This window comes from Channa argus, chromosome 20, assembly GCF_033026475.1.
Source record: "Channa argus isolate prfri chromosome 20, Channa argus male v1.0, whole genome shotgun sequence".
NCBI classification, from domain to species: domain Eukaryota; kingdom Metazoa; phylum Chordata; class Actinopteri; order Anabantiformes; family Channidae; genus Channa; species Channa argus.
Window position 1 is genome coordinate 6,560,001 of NC_090216.1, and position 23,825 is coordinate 6,583,825.

Sequence of the window (23,825 nt, forward strand, 5' to 3'; positions counted from 1 at the left end):
ACACATACTCTTGCATACACACAGCACACACAAGGAGAGTCTGCTTTTATTCTCAAATTACTGTCTTTCATGCATTTTGAGCGCGCACACACACACCACATTGTCACATTCCAAATTTACCAGGCCCACATCCAAACTGTCTATAAACACAGTGAACATACACAATACAGATTTTTACGTCTACACATCCCACACAGTGATGACTTAAGATAAACAGTTAAGGCACACCCGCACACAAACATCATCTCCTCTGTAGAGCTCCCATCATGCCGCAGGGGACATTTATAAGGTGCCATACCTGAGCCGGATTTTTAAAGCATGGATTTTTAATTACTTTGAAGTCTCAGAATATATTCAGGTGCACATTAACCGACAACTTTTGCTTTATAATTTACATTTTAGCTTGATCCAAAACGGTTAACGGCGTGCACCTCGCGCCACCATCGGGGATTCTGTTAGCTGTATCACAAAGAGCGGGAGCAGCACCGCGCGCTGCGGCGAATGACTCAAACCGCCTCGCGCTTTATCGAATTAACGGCTTCAGAGCTCGTTTCCAACAGCTGAACACATCCACACACAACACAACAGAACGGCAGTGGCTGAAAAATGTGCGCGCGCGCACACACACAGTTAGCTGCACATAGTTTCTATACAAGTCTTTGAAAAACGAAAAGCGGCGACAACCCGGTTATTGATAGATAGTGAATGATTGCGGTTAAAATATCGATTCTCGATTTGTGGCCAAATCTCTTCTCCATTTTTTTCTCCGTCTCACCTGCTGCTTGACTAGCCTACACCGGGGTTTAGTCTCATCACCTGCGCCCCAGCTGTTCACTACAGCTTAGCTAACCGGTAACATGGTAATTACTTTTTCCCCCTACTGTTTTGAATCTCAACCTTTATTAGTGATGTAACAGCTTCACCTCAGTTTTTTGGGAAACAACCCAACAACGTCCCCCCCCTACAGTAAATGCTGGCACACATAGGCTAGAAAACCGACCTACCTCTCGCACATCCTGTGGTTTCGTGGCAACAGTGCCGCGCGCGACTCATCGATTTCGCTTCCCATTCGGGGAGAATCAGAAAACAGCACGAAAGGAAAGAGCAGCCGCGCGCCCAGTGGTAGATAGAGCCGGTCTACCGGACAGGGACAAAATTATCACAGGCTCGCCTCCAGGCGACAAGGTGCTATTGCTCTCCCCCTTGTTCTCTCTCCCCCCCTCTCTCTCTCTCTCTCTCGCTCTCTCACTAGCTCTCCTTCTCTTCCTCGCGCTTGCTCTCCCCGTCTAAGTCAGTGTCTCTCTCTCTCTCTTCTCTCTCCACTCTCCTGACGAGGAAAAGGTGCAGTCTGATGCTCTCCGCGAGACTCGACAGAGGGAACGTCACGTGGCCGCAGCAGAGAAACTGTGTGTGTGTGTGTGTGTGTGTGTGTGAGTTTGTGTGTGTGAGAAAGAGAGGCGGTGAGCTCGCTCGAGAGGATGGGCGGGGCCGCGCGCTGCTGCAGCACCTTGGACAGCGTACACTCACCGCCCGCCCTCACGAAAACAGAAACGCAATTACCGGAGGCAGAAAATAAGGAGAGAACCGGGGGTAGATCCGAGTGATTAAATCCGTGAGTGACAGTGACGGTGGCCTTTACCTCTCTGGTGCTACAGGAGCGAGAGTGAGGAAGACAGCGATTCAGTGCACTGTGGGTGGAAGGACAAATTGAAAAAGAAACAGAGGAAGCACCGTGTTTCCGTTTCTCTGCCACACACTTAGGCCCACGATCATATATAGACAGAACACATAATTCCTCGGAACAGATGCAAAGTCCGTTCTGGATGCGCCACCATATGAGAAAAGCACAGTATATGGATTTTTGTTTGGCCTACTACTTTTTCTCTTTCTGTTTGCCCTGAGAGCTAACACACAGAGCTTAACAAAAATGTATGCAAATAGACAAAAGCACCAGCAAGTGGAGGATTCATTCACCAATCTGACAGCACAGCTAAGAGACCACACACAACCAAATAACACTCTGCAAATACAAAGCACGCATCAAGATACCCACACAAACACAGTGCAATGACATAAATACAACCAGAAATGCTTTTTACAAATATGGAAACAAATACCCAAACTCTGCAACACAATGACAATCATCAGTTTCCAGGGGACAGTAAAAAAGGGATAAACACACTAGCATTAGTTGAAATTTGTAGGTATTTTCTGTATTTGGTTGCATTTTTAATGTTATGTGTTTTTTGTTTTTTTGTTTTATTTTTTTTTTTATTTGGAGCCACTTCTAAGTTTCATTGTCTTTTTTTTATTTTGCAGGAAATTTTCTAAATACAATCAAAGTAATGACAAGATATTTTCTCTTTGCATGTGTTTTGCGACAGGAAGGTAGAGCAATTGTCCACCAATCTCGCAGTTGTTGGTTCGATCCCTGGCTCCTCCGGTCAAATGTCGAAGTGTCATTGAGCAAGACACTGAACCCCAACTTAGTTGCTCACTGTGAGTGTTGGCCAGCTGCATAGCAGCTCCCCCCTCGGTGTGTGAGTTTGTGAGTGAGATTGTAAGTGTGAATGGGTGAGAAGCAGTGTAAAGCGCTTTGAGACCCAAAAGGTAGAAAAGCGTTTTAATAAGCTGAGCACTGTAGTTTATGCTCTATGTCTCTGCCAGTTAGGACATACATTTCACACCTCTTCTAATGTTTTTGCAACAGATTCAGTCCCTGACCTTAACCTAATCCAACATCTTTGGGATGAACTTGATTCGAACTGCAAGTCAGGCTTTATGTCACAAAAACATCACTAAGACTTAATTCGTACATCCAGGTTTCCCAGAAAAGCGAGGGCTGTTGTTGAAGCAGATTAATGCTCTTGGGTTTGGAATGTTTAATAATAACACAATCGCATACTAAGTTTCATACAGTCATTGTTATCCCACTGATGTTTACTCATCATTTGCATGTGATTCTGAATGTGCAGAAATTCTCAAAGATACCCACAATTTGACAAAGGCTTATTAGCAAGCACCCATGCAGACACACAAGCACATAGCTTTTCGCAGCCTGTCTCGGGGAGAGATTCCAGCTGTGTGAGCCCAGCTCAGAGGTGCTCTCCCTGCGCTCACTGGGCCTGCTGTTCCTGCTGCTGCTGTCTCTGTTTCTATCTCTCTTTCTCTGGATCTGTTTATGTCTGCCTCTGACTAGCCAGCACATCTGCTTTACTCCTGTTACTCTGCTTTGCCACTCACCTTCATCGAGTGCTGGAGATGAAGGAGGAGGAGTAGCAGGGCTTGAAAACTGGCAACTGAAAGCTGAAGCCTTCTGTAAAAAGAACAACCCTGACCTGATCGGATATGTCGATTCAAGATGCACTCTAAAGAAATGCTGAATGGTGCAGCATTCAGCACTTGGCAATCAGCACACTGATGTGCAGCTGTCAACTGTACACACATAGTGTATATTATTTCTGTTTTTTATACAGTAGTTATCCTCTTTATTTGTGTCTGTTTGCAGAAGACTGTACAGTCTGAACTAGCAGCTTGATGCAGTCAGGTGGTTGCTTACATACTTACTTGATCAAGGCAGACACAGAAAGGCAGGCAGCTTGGGGGTTGGGCCACAATATATCGTATGACCAAGCGGCTTGAACATGAAGGCTGAAATTGACAACAGAGATTGATGCATAAATGGCCGACCGCAGATACCGGTGTTTGGCGAAAGAGGGGTGGTCTGTGCATGCAGTTGTACACATTTATGTGTGCGTTCTCATGTGGGAGGGAATAGGGGAGAGCGAGAAAGGGAGGAGGAGGAGTTACTATGGAAACTATCTCAACATCAGCACCTGGTTTCCCATTGGGCTGACCACAAACTCTACCACACCTAAATCCCTAAAAAACTCTAGTCCTTCCATTCCCAGTCTGTTCTCTCTTTCCATCATTCCTGGGCTGGTCTGACCTTTAGTACCAAATTGGATTCTTTCTTCTTTTCCCTATGCAATGAAAAACACTAGAGGAAAATTGCCTGCAGTATAATCAGTTAAAGTCCCCTTTCATTCTAAGAAGATTTTTAAACAAATTTATTTATTTTGCTAACACATAAAAAAAAACTTTAAGAATCTCTAATGGTGTTGACATATGTCAGCTAGACTGTAGGTTATAAAAATAAATCCACATTTGAAGAAAAAAGATCTCTCCAAGCAAATGATCACTAAAATAAAAGTCAGTAGTGCATGATGAAATTTCAACATTGGATACTATCGTCTGTAGTAATTGTGAAAGACTGAGCAGTGAACCTAATCTAACTTTTGTTTTTAATGAAAGTCCTTTGCAGTTGATTAAGATAAAAATGAGTAAAAAATGGCCAGGCATAATGGAGCCCCGATTCAGCAAGCTGCAGAGCAGGCTATCTGTTTCTACAAGAGCCATCAAGGCGTGATGTGATGCATCATCAGGCTGTAAGAGGCACGGGGAAATGCATTATACTATGAGCATTTTAAATTGCTGCGACTCTATCAGCCAACATTAACCATGACAGATATGGGCTGCCTCTGATTGCATTAGTTTTTATTGAATGATGAGGCGGAGGATCTCCATTCTGTACATTCCTCCAACCACATTTGCTCTTTCTCTGCATCTTCTCGCTTCCCCTCTCCTTTCCTTTCTCTGACAGGCTGACAGCAGGCAGTGACCCCTGACTCTTTGCCTACTCAGCAGAGAGAAGGTCACTGTATTGTATATGTGTGTATCTGGGTGTGTATAGATATTTTCTTTATATATATATGTGTGTCTGTGTGTGTGTGTGTGTGTGTGTGTGTGTGTGTGTGCGCGTGTGTGCTTTGGAGCGCTTGTGTATGGGTAATATGTGTCTGAACTGCCAGTGGAGAAAATATATGGCCAAAAATAAAAACTCATCTGTCAGCATTTAGAGTGTGTTTGTGTGCCCGTATTTTGTGCTTGCATTCATGTCAGTTTGTGCTACACTGTTGGAGCTAAGCTTGAGATGTTGAGGATTACCTAGTTTGCACTGCGAATGGTAACAAACGGCACAGAGGGAGAAGCTGAAGTGCCACATGTAGACAAAATCCAGGTTTTTAATGGTGATATGATATAAATATAAAGTGAGATCATACATACATGTTTAGAATACTTTCTGTGTCATTTAAAGCACTGTACTTACACAGCGGTGAGAGCATATGATTATCAGTGTATCCTTTTATGAGTCATATACCTCTGCTGCCATTCATATAGAGAGGGGTGCTCTTTGTGTAAGTGCAAGTGTGTGCATATCTATGCATGTGAATAAGTGAGTTAGTGTGTATATGTGTGAGTGTGTTTGACAGTCAACCACCCTTTTCTAAATGAGATTAAATGGGAGGTTTGTCTCTAATCGTGTTGTAATGAGTTTCTGTGTAGCTCATACATTTAGTAATTCCACTTGCCAATAGCGCAAACAGCCACGTGTGCATGTGTGTATATGTGAGTGCATGTGTGTGTGTCTTTGTGCATGAGGTAGGAGAGGTCACCTCAATTCAATCTTACTCTCATTTATAACAATACTGCTGACCTGTCCCCATCAAAGGATTGCAATATTTAAACACAGATACCATTAGCTCATGTGCAAACGTGCACACGCAACAACAAAAACTAACGCTCGGTCCATCTGTGCATAGATCTGTGTGTCATTAGGACTCTGACCAGGCATTAGCATTGATCATCTGACCAGCAGATGGAGAGCGGCTGACAAGGACCAAACAATGCCAATGTCTGATTGGGTGTATGTGTACAGGAAAAGAAGAAAGGTTAAAAGAAACAGGAGGAGGTGTGTGTTTGTGTGTGTGTGTGAGTCGTTCTTTCATGTGTGGCAAATGGAAAACAACGCAAGATCCATATTTTATTAGCCCTCACGCCACTGATTTATGTGAGTGTGTGTGTGTTTATAAATGTGCAGACCTTTGTGTGTGTCCACATGCATCGGAGTGACCATAAATCTTGACCTATAAGCTGCTGCTGGTTGTCACGGCAATGCAGCCAGTCTCAGCCCACGGCACTCTGTGCATTACAGTTAGGGGCCAAGGGTCAGAGTGGTTTTGTGCAGTGGAACAGACTTGCAGAGCGGAAAATGAACAGGCAAACCAGTAAAGAACACATCATCACCTTTTTACCTTTTACCCTTGAAGTTTTACCTTGTTGCCTAAGAAATGTCATAACACATGGACAAGACTCCAGCACACTATACTGCCCGAAGGTGCATGCTCCCTCACAGAGCAGAAGAAGAAATCGAATAAAGTGGATGAGTCATGACTAAACCACAATGGGATTTCATAAAAATTTGGCCGAAGGTATGCAGTCACAGAAGATATCTAGAAAGAAAACCACAGGAGTAAACAATACTGTAACATTAATGGCTGAACTCCATTGAGCTGCTACATTTTCAGGGTGACGATGTTGTGTACAAGGGCTCACAGTCACACTGTCACGGCTTGTTGGGACGCATGACTAGAATGCACAATTGCTATTAGTAACACTTGTGGAAAGTCAAAATATTTGACATGAAAAGGGATATTTATCGGACACCTCTTCAATAATAATAGGCTTTCACTTGTTTCTTTAATAGCATCCACATAAAGTATCGGGGAGTACAGATGTTGGGTGAAATGATTTGCTTGCAGTCATTGTTCACATTCATTCTAAAGGTGATGTATAGTTGGGATTGAGGTCAAGCCTCTTTGCAGGCCACATGAACCATTTCTCTAGTGACCTTGCTGTATGTATGACAGCTTTGTCTTTTTGAAACAGGACTTGGCTGTTGCTGCACAGTGTGACGTACACCTTTTTGTATTCTGTATAGTTAAATGATTTCCATTAATGAAAAACAGCCCCAGACCAGATTCATACAAAATTTAGCTTTCATAATAAAGTGCCCTGTGTGTGTGTGTGTTTGTGTAGGAGTATGCAGGTGCAAGTACGTGCACTCAGGCCGTGGTGGAGAGGGGTAGCATGAATTAGGAAGTGTGAGCAGGGAGAGGAGGGTTACTATGACAACAGGGGAGAGTGTTCCAGGTGACAGTGATCGTTGAGATGCTAATTGTCCATTTTCAATCCTCCATAAAGTTTAACAGCCACTCTGCTTCCACATGTTATTCTAACTCAGTCACAGACTATACCTCTGGGATGTACAGCTATTCCTCTGTCTCTCACTCCCTCTCTCCCTCCTTTTTTTCATTTATTACAGCACCCCATCCTCCCTTCCTCTCCTCCTCCAACCTTCTGCCATCACTGGCAGAGAGAGGGAGACTGTGTAAATATCATAGACGATCCTGAGCATATGTGCACATCTCTCATGAGGCCAGGCAGCACCTGATCATCAGACTCTTTCACCATCCACCTCTCTCTTGTTTTATTCGCCCCATCCTTGCTCTCCACCCATCTCCTTATTTGCACCCATCTCCCCACTTCTCATTTCCTACTGTCCAAATTCATTTCCCTCCACCTTCTTCAAGTCATTCCCCACTGTTTATCTCTACTGCTGTTCCCTCCCAACGCACTGCATTTAACCACTTTGTTCCCCTTTAAGATAAAGATAATTAAATCAGCAGCTAAATGAGAGAGAGTGTGCTGCTGGCGTCACTATGGTAGCGCTTTGATGTTCTATTTCAGCGCGATAGTATCAACATCAACTCATCAGTCCCAAACTACTGTTGCAGTACACACATAATCACACACATCTGTACGATTCGTGCATTCACACCCCATGTTCCACCTACTACCTTCCACCTCCTCGGTCTACTCTTACACCATACACAAAGACAAATTTGACATGCTACTGTCTTGGGTCCACAGCATTCTTTGATCACCCACTTCCCTTCTTTCTTTCCTTCTCTTTCCACACCTCTCCATTTCTCTCTTTTTCTAATCTTCTGTCGCGTTCTCTCCCTCTTTCCTCCGCCTCCTTCTTCCCGATCAGCAGGTTGCTAGGCAACTGTGCTCCATTGATCTAGAGGAGCACGATGACAAGCTCCCATAACTGTCATGAATACACACACACGGGCGCACACAGGAACACACACATAGTTATTGTAGATGTCTAGTAGCACTTTCAGAATTAAGGCGTCCTCCCTTATCTGATAAGGACAAGGAACGGGAGGAGAAAAGGAGGAGAGAGAGTGATACAAATGACAGAGAAAGAGATGGAGGAGGAGAAGTGGAGGAGAGAATGGCACTTAATGTTGCTCACCCATACCCTCCCTCTTTTCTCCATTCTCATTCCCTATTCTTTGTTACCCCTTCGATGTCTGGAAAACATTTGCCCTCCTTGGTGGACTAAATTTGATCTATCACACGGTAATGGACACCTCCTCACTGTAAGCTGCAAACTGGGTCCATTTATGTGGTAACAGGTCCAAGGCTCAGGTGTATAATGGATGAATTCTCATTTGTAGATGATGCACATGTCAATGTATCTTAATAATTTAAAGTGAAAAATAAATAGGTGATGTCAGGTTTTGTGACATTTATTCATTATATAGCCTATGGTGTATCTCAAAGGACCTTTCAGCAACGACAACTGCCCAGGAGGATGAATATTGTATTTTTTAGTGTGAACAGATTAACACAAACAAAATACAAACATTTAAACACATGCAGATACAACACGAGTAACAATGTTTCTCCATTTTCATTTTGTTTGCTTTCCTTACTTTGTTTCAGAGGAGAGTTACAAGAACAATATGACTCTTGACTGCTATTTGCTGTATATGGCTACAGGTAGCAGCACAGATTATCTTAGCATAAAGACTTGAAACAATAAGAAGTTTGTTTCTCTCCAAATGTATCAAAATCATTGCAGGAATTTGCAGCGTTAAGTGCTATTGTCACTGTATTGTATATGTGTGTACTTGGCTATAGACAGATTTTAGTAACTTTGGACCATGCCGGCCTAGATTTTGCCTCCGCACGGCATTAAACAGAACAAATCAGCTACAGGTTGCAGAAATTGAATGAACACATTGTTTAGAATGCACCTTAGAGTGATAAGATTCTCAGTACGGTCAGCAGGCACCTGTGACAGTGATATAAAGTTATTTTTTTAACTACTGGAATAATATCTGGCAGTTAGATCAGTGACAGGGGAATGTTTCATCACTATCTTATTGATTATGATTTTAAAAGAACAGAAACGGTTTGAAGAAAGCCTGTACTTTAAAAAAAAAGGTACACAAAGATACACAGTTTATATTACCAATGTCACAAAGAAAACACAAGACTTCATTAATAAAACATTTTTAATTGATTGTGATTTATTTCAACTCCCTTTCTTAAGACAATTTTGGATTAAATTCATACAGATGGTACCAACTATAGTGTCCCTTTCTCGTTTCGTCGATGTTTTGCCATTGTGTGTAAGTTGTGCCGTGTGCTATAGATACTGCTATTTCCCTTTAAATCACAAGGCCTCCAAAACAGCAAAATGCTTTGTTTGTTGTTTGTTGCCTTCTAGGACAAAATATTTCAATATTTCAAATATTTTATGCAAAAGTAACCACCACAACTGGGGTGATATTATCACAACTACCAAATGTCTTTCACGTGATTCGGATTACTGTAAAAAATATGCTTTACAGAACATACATAGCCTGCGAATACTATATCAAAAAGTCTTAGAGATTAAATACCAAATAAATCCTTGAAATAAATGAGGCTTTTTACAAGGCTGAAGCAGAGAGAGAAGAACAAGTTGTTGAAAAGCAGACCTTGAGATGCGTTAGTAAAAACACTAGAAGCAGGACTGAAGGATAAATACTTGACTGCTCTGGAATAAAATAAAGTCAGAAGTAAATATGCTAAACAGACTATCAATGAGCAGCTTTAAGACATTTTGCTCAGCAAGGCCAAGCTGGAAAAGAAATGTGTTGTAAGTGGTTGTAATATGTTGACCTTCAAGCTGCCAGTCAACATGCCCCTGGAAGCCACCTACAACATTTTCTCTAATTAATCATATAGAGGGTCAGGGAACAGGCGGCTTCAGGTATACAGTAGATCATCTTGATCACATTGAGAACAATAAGGAAAAATGTGATTAATGACTTTACAGCAAAAAAAGAAAAAAATGTTCCTGTCTGTGGCTACCAGCACTGAGTCTGTCAAGTGTCCAAAGCAAAATATTCTGTCTCCAGCCTGAGTGGCAGACTCCCTTTCATCACATCAAGTCAGTCCTCTTCACCTGCCAAGCTCAACATATTCATTGACAGCGCAATTTCTCTTCGTCAGCTTCACAGTGTTCTCCGCCTCTAAACTCAACACATCAATAAGATCAGAAAAGCAATGGAATGAGAAGAGAAAGAAAACTTTCGTGAATCCCCAGTCTCTTACACCTCTTCATCTCATTCTTCTCCTCCCCCACTACAGTTCTCTCTCTGACTTCAGTTCAGACTCCAGCAGCTTTATGCTGGCTCTTCTCCAGCAATTATCTGGTTGGTTCCACTCTGACGCAACTTAGACACTCATCGTCTTCGTCGTCATCAGCTCCTTCTTCCTCAGTAAAAGCGAGACTCCCTTTCTGACATCAACTCCTACTCATCTCCAGAATGGGTATCAGCTCCAGCTCTGCTCAGATTTTTCTCTTGCGCTGGCACAGCCTTAGTTCCCATTTCTCTGTCTCTCTTCGGCCAGATTGGCACCCAGAATGGTTCTGCTGTAATATGGCTATGACTCCACTTTGGCCATGAAAGCATTTTGATACCATGCCAGCTGTCCACCAGCTCTGGCTTTGATTCATCTCTGCTCTTAAAACCCAGACCCAAGTCTCTTTCTAATCCATATGCCAGCTCAGTGCCAAGACTTTATTTTCTAACCAAATTTTTGGCCTTAATAATTAACAATAATACAGGTTATTAGAGGATCAATTTATAGCCTCACAGCTAGTATGTGGCAGACCTTTAACGCCTACCATATGGATAACAATAAAAATTTGGATAGACATTGGTAGCTGGATAGTGGTGGAATAGTTTTTATGTAGGATCACCAAGCTGGGGAAGCCTGTCCCAGCTGCCATCGGACAAGAGGCAGGGTACATCCGGGACAGGTCACCCGTCTACACTATCTCAGGAACAACAGTAAGAGACATACATACAGTTGATAGACAACAATTTACACTCATAGTTTAAATTCACCATTTAACATAACATGCATGTCTTTAGGGTATAGGATGAAACAAGAGTACCAGGAGAAAACCGACACAAGCATGGGGAGAACATACAAACTCCACACAAAAAGGCTGCAGACAGCAGGTGGATTCAAACCTGGGACCTTCCAGCTGTAAGGCAGCAGTGTTAACCACTCCACCTTCGCCATTTTTATTTACTATCCAACCATAACCTACTCTAACTCTGTTGTCTTTGTGCTTAACGCTAACAAAGACATCAGACTGTTGACTGTTGTAAGTGACAGTATATAAAAGACACTCTTGGTCATATGAGGGACAAACCACCTATATGGGCGTAAAAGTTAAAAGACTTCAACTTTGAATGTTGAAACCAATATTAACAAAGCGTCACAACATCTCCCTCAGCTTCAGTTTTGATTCGTGTTTTGCGAACGTGCAAAATTGAAATAGTGAACATAGTAAGCAATTTTTGTGCTTTGTCAGCAATAAAAATCACATACACGTGCAAATAACTGCAGACTAAGCTTCCATAATTTATTAATACAGCTAACGTTTCAACCACAAATGGTCATTATCATAGCAAGTCATATACTGATGTCAGACAGCCTTACATACCCTCGCATCTCACACCCGATAGCAATTCCCTGCCAGGTGCATAATGTAAACAAACATCCTCACTTTTCTGGAAAATGCATATTATTTCATAACATCAGCACTGTCATTGTGAGCATGTTTTACATGAACATGTAGACATCAGAGAACAGCTGTAGATTACGTATGGTTTTACAGAGATGTGAGCAGTCTGTTATTATTATCCAGAAGTAAACCTGAATAGTTAGCGGCAATTCAACTTTTTTCAGGGTCAGTTTTATTCTGCATCAGTTCTCTCTACTCCCACGTGAATACCATTGAGCTGTGGAATACTTTTGTTGCTTATTGAGGATTGCCATCCCTTAAATGTAGTGCCTATAGAATTTCAGTGGAATGTCAGAGAAAAAAGAGGGAACACATACCTGAGCTGTTTTCTTTTACAACAGAGGAAAAACTTTTGAGTAGTTTAAAACACAACATCTGAGCCATTCATACTCTTATAAAAAAAAAAAAATCCCAAAGTTGCTTCAGCCCAGTTCTATCTCTAGCAGTATGTATTTTTTGTTTTATAAAGATGATTTACATACTTACATCCTACACATCCCCATTCATTGTAAATTGTTTTGTGGAGTCTGCTACATACATAGTCTGCTGTTAACAAGATGAAACATTTTAAACTGGTCAGTCCTGCAGAGAATAAAAAACGAAGGCAATCCTTCTTATCAGCCTGTTATAACACTTTATGGTTCTCGCTCGGGCATGCTGATAAAGTTTTAGAGTTTGGCTAAGCTTTAGGAAGCTTTAGAGTATTAGATTCCATTGCAGTGACTGGACGTAAGCCGTATTTATAACAATTTGTGTGTGGGGGAGTGAATATCTCAAATCCCCTCAGCAATGTCAGTTCCAAGTGAGGAGTATGTAGTTACTCATACTCAGCACGAAGAACAAAGAACATGTCAAATCAAGTGTATTTATACAGCCCATTATAATTAATCATAACTCTGGCTCAGGGGCTTTATGATCTGTGAAACATACAGCATCCAATGTCACTAGACCCTTGAATCTGATAAGAAAAAATAGGTCCAAAAAAACCTTTAACGGGAAAAAGTTGAATGATAGGGCTTTTAAAATTAAGGTTACAAAGACCCCAATTTTGTCATTTAATTTATCTAACTCAAAAAATAAATAGGGAAAAAGAGCAATGTTTAACTGCTCTGCTGACTTTTAAGTTTCACCAAGAGTAAAAAAAATGAGACAATGTAGAAAAGTAGCCTGTGGTTTGTTATTATAAAACAAATTAAAATCTGAAGTAATATAATTGAGGTGTATTAAAGCTTAATCAGTTTAGGGCATACAGCAAATAATAGAGAAGTTGCTCTCCGTTCACTCCACTTACTGGTACCAATATAATGAAGTGCACAAGGCTTCTGCTTGCTCTATTTTATTGTCGGACTATCAGTCAATTTACCTTTCTCATGACAAGTAATGGCTTTTATCCTTAGAGCATTTTTTTGGCTAAAGCCTCAATTTGTATAAACAAACGTATACATCAATTAGACATTTTTTATCCAGGAGACTTTATATTTTATCACCACTTTTGTTTTTATATCTAGAATATTTGAAGACAAGAAAAGAACATCATTTATGCCAATGTGAACATGATTTTCTTATTATATTCTACTAATTAGTCTATGCCTACAATGCCTATGCTGGTCCAACATTTTTTAACAAGTGAGGTTCTTGCAATCTCAGAGTGAAAACTGAGTCAAGAAAGATAATGACTTGTTAATAATGACTTTTTTATCTTGCAGTCCTTCACATCTACATTATTAGTTGTTACACTCAGAATAGAATCACTTTCTCAGGCAAATACAACTCTGCTGATAGATGTGGCTGCATTCACCGAGCCTGTACCCTCTGTGAGAAATCTCAGGAGTCATATGAGCAGTTCAGGATCAAACAGTACGAGGCCTAAGAGTCTAAAATGGCCCGTTCAATTCTGCTCTCTACATATAGTGGATTTTTATGGCTCGGCTGGTCAATTCCTCACAATGGCTGCTGAGATGGAGTCAGAGGTTCACAAGCTTTTTTGTGTGCAACCACTGCTGTCAGAGTGAGTCAATATGGAGGAGACCTTTGGATAGGTTTTGTGGACCTCAATCACTGCAGGAGAACCTGTAAGTGCTGAAGGTTAGTTAGACCATCCTGCAGGTAGATGGTGGAAAAAAGAAGTTCCACTAACTGAAGAAATTTCATTGTATAGCTCAACAAGAAAGGAAAGAGCAGGTTAAGGAGCTGAAGACCGCCTACATTGTAAAAAGTGCCAACTTATATTTGCTGGCATAAATAAATAAATAATTGTCACAGGTTGTTAGGCCTTACAACAATCAACAATTAAAGTTAAAATGGAATTAAATCTTAATCTGTGATTCATTACAAATTTATGTTCATTAATTGGGGAACACAGAAGCGCAAGTTCCACAGTTTATGTTGTCATAATAATTCATATTTAATCAAAACATTTAGTATAAACTTGAAAATGACTTTCAGAGCGTACATTTTTTTTTTTTCAGTAGAGTAAATGTCCAGTAGGCTGCTTAATGAACTCAACAAATGGAGTTGTCAGAACATGGTTTGCTTATTTTATATTATTCCCATGAACGATTTCACAAAAGTGAAAAGTTCTTCTGTTTTTAAATGAAACCATTACATGCTAGGGGTATATGTTTGTTTCTACCTGTGTTGCAGACAACTAGAAAACTCTTTTTTTTAGTCCAAATCAAAACTATGATGAAAACTAGGATGAGGAAGAGTACTGTGAATACCTCCCTGTCCTGTTTTTATTAAAAGCTACAGAATGCAACTTAGTAATATCAGTGCTGTCCACTCCAACTGGCTTTTTTCCTTCTCTGCTATGCCCTTCTACCATCTACTACTCTCTCCCAACCTCTGCTCAGCTCTGCAGGAATTGAACTGTTGGCGTAGTTTTTGGTGGCGTGTTCTGCATCGCTCGTTCTACTTGCCCTGTCGGTGTCTTTCAGCTAATTTAAATCATCATACACACGCATCGGCCCGTCATCAAAAGAGACCACTGTGATTTGCTGTTTAGCTTAGTGACTCAATGCATGAGAAGATACTTCATATTTAAATGCTATTACAATTTTTTTTATATTTTATCAGACATATCATTCATCTTGTGGGGAGTTAGAGTGGTGTGAAGCTAATGCTGCTTTGTTCGCAGTTTGTTTATATGCAGAGCCAGATCTTCTTCTTTGGCTTCATCTCATGCAAGTGCAGAACCTACATTCTGCCCCCCGTCTTTGTTGTCTATTTAAAACCATTTTTTTTGGTTCAGACAAAAAGCGATGTTAGAACACAAAAGTACATCTTCATTGACACTAGGTTGACACTAGGTTCTTCCTCAACAGGAATAATGACCCCAAACTTGTTGTAACAGCTGGCTGTACGGCAAAGCTTTCATGATTAGCACGGTTGATTACTGACATCACTGTCAATTTTATAAAAAAGAAAAGTGACTCTGAAACAGAACTTAACATTCTGAATTTTGATCATGTAAAACATGTTTTTGATCATGTAGTGTACAGGCTTTTTACAAGGATGTATTGACAGACAGCAACGATGGTGGTACAAGTTGCTAACTTAAGCAGTGCAATACGCTGGTCAGTGTGGTGCAGTGTATTTGTCAGCTTCCATCATCATCTTCAAATTTACCAATCACAATCTTTTCTAATCTTTTATGTAATAAACTATGTCTATGTTAAGCCACAGGTTCGGCCAAATGAATGTAAGAAAGTCCAAGTCAGAAATGATGATGGCTCTTACAATCTCTTCACACAGACCACTGTACACTGTTGCTACAGTTTTCAATGTTGCTTGCAGAGCAGGGCTTGTCTATAATGAAGCCAGGTCTAACCAGATCTATGCCTAAAGTCAAAATCATCTGTGTCCTGACTGTGATTTCATCTCTAATTCTGCATATCGAGAAACTGACAACTACAGTACATGCAGAACCTCTCACATACCCTTCAATCTTCGCTGGAACAAACAAACCCAAAAGATGTTCTTAATGTTAAAATCTCAATTCAGTGAAGCACAAAGCACTGGGTTATAGATGGCCCTGGCAACAAATACAAGAGACGCATTGTCCTACACTTTTGCTCTAAACAAGAAAACCCACTCAGAGCAGGGACAGGCACTGCAGGAAAACAGAGATTGGGGAGTGTAACCCATCTTAAAAAGACTTGTCACGATTTCATGCTGTGTGTGTGTGTGCGTGTGTGTGTGTGCATGCACGCGCATTTGGATCCACTCTGCTTGTTGTATATGCACAAAACGTGACAGTGGTTTAGTATTGTACCTCTCATAAAGCGGGGGGAGTTGAAAGACTAACAATAAAATGATTAGTCAAAATCAGTGTAGACGAGGTTGGCATGTTCTGATATTAGTCCCTGGTATGGATCAAACTCAAAAACCAATTTTTCATGCTGCAGTTCAATAGCATTATTTAGACACTCTGCCTGGTAAAGGCCTACATATTTCAGATTTCACACAGGCTTTCTGTTCAACACGTCCTTCAAATTCACTAAAGATACTTTACTGGTCTGTGCCTTCTAGAACAAAACAAAATTCTCTAATTCTTCTGTGATCTGGTGTCACTATCAAGAGTTTTCTACAAAATGTTGCCAGGAATAAAGTTAAGGAAGCCACATGTTTTGTTAAGGTTAGTTGACATTCCTTGTCATGGTTACAACATCAACCACTAATGTAGAGTTAAGAAACAATCGTGGTTGTGTTTAAACAAAACAACACAGGGTGTGTGTTGGAAATGAATTGAGGTCTCCTGTGTTCAAATCCAACATTAACAACATCACACTATGCCTCTTTTACTCCCTGCGGCCAAGTGCCATAATTACTGAGGCTGACTTTAACAGCAATAAGTGTTGTTTTGGGGGAGTTGCTAAAACATCTGATCCACCCACCCTGGCCTCAACTAATTGTCTACATTTTATTAACGTCACAAAAAACATATGATTATAAAGATTTTACTGAAACAACAACCTTTCCTAAACTTTAAATAAGGTGCTTTTCTTACTACTTTTGTTTCCTGCACATGGTGGAGAACTTGGCATGACAAGGAAACTCAATTCCCATATGAAGCAAATTACAAATGAGACTTCGTGAAAGAACACCAGCATAAATGAGTAAAACACAGAAAAAATGGTGCAGTAAAGCTCAATCTTGGTCACCTCCCTAATGAATAAACACAAGACTCTGCAGGAGGAGAAGAAGGAGGTTTAGGAACAGCTGTGTAGTAGGTGATGGGACACAAAGAGAGGTGGAGCACAGGGAAAGAGACTGAACGGAAACAATGTGCTTGTCAGGGAGGAAGAAGGCCTAGGAGAATAGAAGTTAGTGGAACACGTATAAAGAACAGGAGGATGACACCACAACAAAACCACCCAAATATCAGCATGGATTACACACACTGGCATATGACATATTTGATTTAGTATTATTATGTTGAAACAGGGACTTTTTGATTGCATCGGGAATCAAGATTTAATTTGATCCTATTTAGTTAAAAAGTACAGACTAGCTTTAAAATGTCTTTTTGTAACTGAAATAAATGTAGCTGCTGTAGAGCAACAGGCAATTTTCCAGTAAAATCTGTTCTCATTAATTCCTCTTGAGTTACCTTCATATTTACTGCAACATCTTTATTTACCAGCCTTAATCCAGGAGGTAACAAATTTGCTAAATTCACCCAGTGAAGGCTCTATGCTGCATGCTCCAGCATAGCAAATAAAGCCTATTCTCATCATAAAAACAATACTGCAAGGCAGACTGTGCATATTTTTCTAAATGTCTAGGGTTGTTTGTGTACAAACACATGCGAGATGCAGCAGGAAAAGACATGAACAAATATTAGACAAAAAGGTGAGCCCATAGGAGCAGCTTTAATTATTTTTGCGTTTATCAAGACATGTATGTATTTAGCCAGACATGGAGCAGAATATTCAGTAAACCTCCTCAGTAAGTATGCTTCTGTCTAGCTCTGTAGAGGTTCATAGTTAATTTAAATATCCCATTATTTTTTTAAGTAGGGTACATTATAACGTTGCAACACTGAACAATCTGCTTTAAATTGTATGTTAAATTATATCAGTAACTTGGGCAACACACAAAGGGCTATAAGGCATGGAATAAAAAAAGAAGAAACGAGAAGAAGTTGCCAGCCACAGGTTTTAACAGCTGTGGAAGTAGAATTTTCTTTATCCTCACACACATACACACACACACACACACACACGCACACACACACGCACACACACACGTTCCTACCTCAGAGCTGACCTTTAGTCTTCTGGTTTTCAGCTACTGACCAGCTCCACTGCAGCAGGTTTGGTTGTACCACCCTTACGGCAGATGCTTCCTCAGCAGACTGTCCAGCCGAGCTCTGAATTCAAATCACAGATTTGACTCTCCAAATTCAAGAATGGTAAGGTACATAAACAGTTTGCTGACTGGCTTCTCTCAGAGGCAGATGAATGACCGTGGCTGCTCCTCATGGAGCTGACATCACAGGCCAGACTGTAGCTGTCCACTTTATTTGGATCTGAATAAGGGCTCACACATGAACAGCATGTTGTTTGAGAGAATTCACAGTTAGACTGGGGGAAATAGAAACTCAGCACCCCCTAGTGTCAGGATTGAAGCCCAAATTTTATCCATCCATCTATCCATACATTCAGACATTCGTCCATCCAGCCATCCATCCATTTTCTTAACTGCTCATCCTCTTCAGAGTCGTGGGGGGCTTGATCCTATCCCAGCTGTCATAGGGCGAGAGGCGCTGTCCACCCTGGACAAGTCACCAGTCTATCTCAGGGCCAACCAAGGGAGACACTCACAGACCAGCAATCATTCAGTCAAATTCACACAATTTAAAATCTGAAGCTCATATAGTGATTGTGATTTGTGCCATTTTGAGGGTTAACAAATGCAATGAGCCAAGAAAATCAGGGAACTAACATTTATTACGCAATTCACTAAAAAAGAAATAATACCATTGTTGACAATGACACATTAACACATTTATTATTTAATTTGTGTTTCGGTGTTTTTTCTTTGAATGTGTTATTGTATTTTATACTAAACATACTTATAAACTCTTTGCAATGTCAGCTATTGCTTTGAACATTTCAAAGGTCTGTTTTCTTTTTTCAAGGAACAACAACGACAACAATAATGAGTTGGAGAATGAATAATGAAGGTGGAGAATTGTTTTACATAGTTTGATATTATAGTCTATTATAGTATCTTATATGTATATACTGCAAACACACACACTGTATTTAGTTTGAAATTGAAAATTAATTACATTTTAAAATAACAATAGCCTAGGCTTAAATTAATAGTTTAAGTTGCAAATAAAGTTCAGCCTCAACTAAACATATCCGCAAATGTGTCTTTGCCTTCAAAACAAAGCTATCAAAAAACATCCATATGATGATGCGTTAAATGTAATGTGACAAGATTTTTTTTTAATTAAAATCACTTTTTTATAGTTTGTATCATTAAATTTGAAATTACGATCTGTAGTTTATGCAACTTATACTGAAGGTTTTGAAGCGGAAGTCCGTGTTCTTCTGCAGCGGTCGCTAGCTCATTCAGATGCCAGGACCTCTTAGTCCGGGGACAGTGTGACACTGTTAAGTTAATCGACGTGTGTTTATGTGTTGTCCTCAGTACGTCCGCGCTCTTACTTCATTTCAACATTACTATCCTGTCACGGGGGACACTGGCTTCCATTGCAATGTTGTGACTGTCGTTGTAAGCTAAGCTGTGAGGCTAAATCGTCGCCAGATGTCCCATGTCTAACGCGAACCGTCCTCGTTAGCTTAAGTTAACGTCAAAATCATGTGGGTTTTCGGTTACGGGTCCTTGATATGGAAAGTGGATTTTCCATATGAGGAAAAGAAAATAGGCTACATAAAAGGCTTCAGCCGTCGGTTTTGGCAAGGCAGCACCGATCACCGCGGAGTACCGGGTAAGGTGAGTGAGTTAGCTGCGTTGGCTTTGAGACCTGTTTATCCAGTCATAGCTGCAGCCTCTGACTTACAGTGACTTGTTTTGTTAGCTTGCGTTAATGCAGTGTTGGAGATTAGGAAGAGCTCATTGTAACGTCTCTAATGTCTCATTTAATGTTCCCTGAGCTTATCTGAGTCTACAAACGCAGGAGGAAAAGTACAAATTTGACTCTGATTTTGGTATTTGACTGTAAATTAGATTAGGTTTTGGGCTGTGCCCACGAAAAACGGCAGCACTGTCGAAGTTCTACGATATTAAACTATTTGTTAGAGTAATATTTATGTGGAAAAGAGAACTTTTCAGCATATTGGCATCTACATCCAGAGGTCATTAAGCATCAGGTTGACCTAAAACAGCAGCCTATTTGTTAATTGTACTATGATTAGCATTTATTGTTTATATTACACTGTTGCCTAAATAGTATCTTGTATTATTACAATAACCTTGCTTGTATTTCCAGTGTATAGTATTACTATACATTTTTACCACGTTTGACTGTCACAAAACTACTTTGCTGGTTTAAAATAAGATAAAACAAGTTTGTTTGTTTGTGCCCTTTACAGCCTGGCCGGGTTGTGACACTGGTGGAGGAACCTGAGGTGAGTTACGACCCGTATCATGGATGACTTTGTATTAGAAGTGCAATTTATTATTTCAGCAGAATAGTAGTAGTTTTTGCCATATCATGACCTAATTGATCAAGTTATTATCTAACCAGATGACATATAACAAGGCATATGCAGTTTATTCACCCTTTATTTCTTTAAATAACTTGCCTCTTCCACTAAAACATAATAATAAGACATAAATCATTATGATATTAATTAGTTGGACAAAGTAGCTATCAATGTGACTTTTTTATTTCGGAACAAGCCATATTAGGGCAGAGGCAAACAAATTGACAGTTTATTTATACAGTAATAACAGGTTATAGCCACCTCCATAAGTAAGTTATCCACCCTGTTATTCATTAGTGGTTGTGATTATAATTACATAAGGTTTCCAGTGTGTAGGTGACCTTGTAGTGTCACTTGCAGTACATTCCGTTTCCTCATAGTTTATGGAAAAGTTATGTAATGTTATGGTAATGTTTTCTTAAGGTACAAATCGTGCCTTAGTCTGACGTGGTTCATCATACGTTTTTTTTATTTATGATCATGTTGATTTGGCACAGTTTTTACACCGGATGCCCTTTCTGACGCAGCCCTCCCCACATGGGACGAGCATTGCACGGCTGGGGATGGGGATGGGCTGTGGGAGGGTTAAGTGGCACTTTGGCACTTTGACATGGGGTCGGGAAGAGCGGGGCTTGAACCCCCAACCCTATGGTCAGTAGGCGGCCACTCTACCAACTGAGCCACTGCCGTTCATTATAAGTAATTGTCATGAGACAATCTTATCAAGGAGAAAGTGGCTGCTTCAGAAAGAAGTTGGCATCATGTATAGCTGAAACAAAGGAAAGGACATTTTCTTGTGACCTTGGATGAGAGACAAAATCTATTGCAGTTTATGTGGAAGAGATAAAGAAAAACACCGTTTTTCTTGTAAGGTAGTGACAACATGGTAAGCATCTAAATCACATATTTATAGTTGACTGATGAGTAACTTAAAAATAAAACTGATAAGTCTAAAATAAATGATTCACTTCTTTCTACAGCATTTACAAGTTGTGGCCACAAACAGCATCAGTATAAACATACTGCTGATTCGTTGTTGATTAATTGGTTATTCGCTTTGTGTACGAAGTGTCTGACAAGGGTGGAGATTCTGAAAAGCGATTATTGTACTTTCCTAGTCCAAGGCAGCATCCTCAGTCTAAAACCCATATATATTCCTAATTTCAAAGAAAAAGCAGATCCTGGTTTTACTGGCTGGACCCAGAGAAATTAAACATTTTCACTTTCACCATAATTCTGGTTTTTATTATCAGACGGGAGTTTTAAGAGATTTTCAGTCCATGGACTTGCCTTCAGTCTTCTTAACCTACTCAGTAGACTGTCTCCAGAATTCTGAGAACCTATGGCAATTAAGCCTGAATATCGTTATCATATCATTATCCTCAATGTTATCATTCTACATTATTAAGACAAAAAGTTCTCAGATGTATTTGCTACTCTTTTTCTATTCATGTCATCATGAATTCACTTTTTTGTGTTTGAATAATAATTCCAAGATGTTACCTTGGGCTCTGGGAAATAGTGTTATTAATAATTATTTCTAGAGTAAATAGCCCCATTGTTAAGCCGGGGTTATTGCTTGATTATAATAACTACTGTTAATTGTATTAACTGATCAGCTGATCTTTCTATCAGACAAATAGTTGTAGCTGTAGTTGGTAGTATATGTAACATAAGACATAACTTCCACATCATTCTGTTTCCACAACCATGACTCTGCTTTCTTCCCTGTAGGTGTGAATGAAGTTTTTTTCTTTGTTTCTTTGTCTTCTTCAGGGATGTGTCTGGGGTGTTGCCTACAAGCTACCGACAGGCCGGGAGCAGGAAGTAAAGCGTTACCTCGACTACAGAGAAAAGGGTGGTTATCAGGTCGTCACAGTAGCCTTTCACCCCCGTCCGCCACTCACCTCTCCGCCCAGCCAGACGTTGCTCTACATCGGCTCTCAGGACAATCCAAACTACCTCGGCCCCGCACCCCTTGATGAGATAGCTAATCAAATTATCAACTCTACTGGTCCAAGCGGGAGAAACACGGAGTACCTATTTGAGCTGGCTGATGCTGTGAGGACAATCCTGCCAGAGGACTCAGACACTCACCTGTTTTCTCTAGAATGTTTAGTGAGGGAAAGGTTACAAAACTTAGAGTAACACCTGCTCAAACAGGCTGATTGTGATTAGGTAACGAATAAATCCTGATTGTTAATATACAATGTACAGCGGTTGGATTTGTCTAATAATCTCAGGGTTTAAGGTGGACAGTGCATGTCGTGTTCAAATACATGTTGACAAAATCATATATTAAAAGCTGCTTGAAAATAAGAAAAATGACAAATATATAAAGGTACTGAAACCATTGCTCAAACCACATGCTGAGTGATCATAAACATGCTTCAAGTACATTAAATCTTAGTCCTTGTGGAATATTCTTCCATGTTCCTGTACTGCTACCATTATTTCAATGTTGACATGCTAAGACAAAAAAAGCTACATGATGAACATGGTGAACATTTGCCAAACTGACAATTCAGCATATCAGCACTGCCATTGTGTGCATGCCAGCTTGCTGATGTTAGCATTTGTCTCAAGCACACCGTCACTGAGCTGCTGTAAATGGCTGCTGTCTCCGTCTACTTAGGTTAATTCTACTTTTCAAATCTCTATCTTTAATCGTGTCCCCAGTACAGTGTAACTTCCCTTTGATTAAACAAATCATTTCAAAAGATTCATCAAGGGTTTTTGATTATTTGATTCATATCCGAAAACAGACAATTAATTAAAAAAGGAACAAGGTTTGAAGAAAAAATTATCTTTTGAATCTCTAAAACTCAACTTGAATATCATCAGTTTTGCTCAAACACATTTTTTTAAGAGATAATATTTGAACTTTGTCCAACCTGATAATCCTGCTTTTGCAAATCTCTCTTCTTCATGTTAAAAAAAAGACATTTCCGGGCTGGTATCATACAGTACCAGTGTTATCATACTGTCAAGTACTCACATGTGCTTTATTTCAGATTGTATCTACCTGCACCTATTGGTCCAGCAGCATCAACTATCAGCTACTTCTCATTCTGCCAGCACATGTCTCAGCACAGTGAGCATATCAAAGTCAACAGCACTGCATCAGACAAAATCAGCATGCAGAATAAAAATGGTGACAGCTCTATCTGTGATCCTGTCTTTCTTTTACACACATTTACAACATGCAGTCACGTGTTTGCTGGCTGTCTGCGGCAGGATCTGTACATGTTTGACACAAAACCTGAAAAAACAGGTTTATATAGCCGGAT

General features: G+C 40.2%; 2 protein-coding genes across 18 annotated transcripts in view; one reads left to right on the plus strand and one right to left on the minus strand.

Annotated features, from left to right (window-relative positions):
- nrxn1a (neurexin 1a) overlaps positions 1-18,302 on the minus strand; it is a 71,037-nt gene extending 52,735 nt beyond the window's left edge. For 6 of the 17 annotated variants that reach the window (XM_067487808.1, XM_067487805.1, XM_067487813.1 and 3 more), the window contains exon 1: positions 1,005-1,379. Coding sequence is in view for 1 of the 17 variants with exons in the window: in XM_067487818.1 (XP_067343919.1) it covers positions 1,005-1,053 (49 nt within the window). In the remaining 16 variants the exon portion in view is untranslated. Of the gene's footprint in view, positions 1-1,004; positions 1,384-18,109 lie in introns of those variants that run through there. The other 11 variants (XM_067487816.1, XM_067487811.1, XM_067487810.1 and 8 more) reach the window with 7 other exon arrangements.
- Positions 18,303-19,400: 1,098 nt separating this feature from the next.
- Positions 19,401-23,261, plus strand: chac2 (ChaC, cation transport regulator homolog 2 (E. coli)). Its single transcript, XM_067489426.1, has 3 exons — positions 19,401-19,822; positions 20,422-20,457; positions 22,312-23,261. The coding sequence occupies exons 1-3, from the start codon at positions 19,688-19,690 to the stop codon at positions 22,681-22,683; spliced, it is 543 nt and encodes a 180-aa protein (XP_067345527.1). The 5' UTR covers positions 19,401-19,687; the 3' UTR covers positions 22,684-23,261.
- The last annotated feature ends 564 nt before the right edge of the window (positions 23,262-23,825 follow it).

Coding starts and splice junctions, on each gene's coding strand:
- chac2 (XM_067489426.1), top strand. CDS start 19,688: ATGTGGGTTTTCGGTTACGGGTCCTTGATATGGAAAGTGGATTTTCCA. Junction 19,823..20,421: donor ACCGCGGAGTACCGGGTAAG/GTGAGTGAGTTA, acceptor TGCCCTTTACAG/CCTGGCCGGGTTGTGACACT. Junction 20,458..22,311: donor CACTGGTGGAGGAACCTGAG/GTGAGTTACGAC, acceptor TGTCTTCTTCAG/GGATGTGTCTGGGGTGTTGC.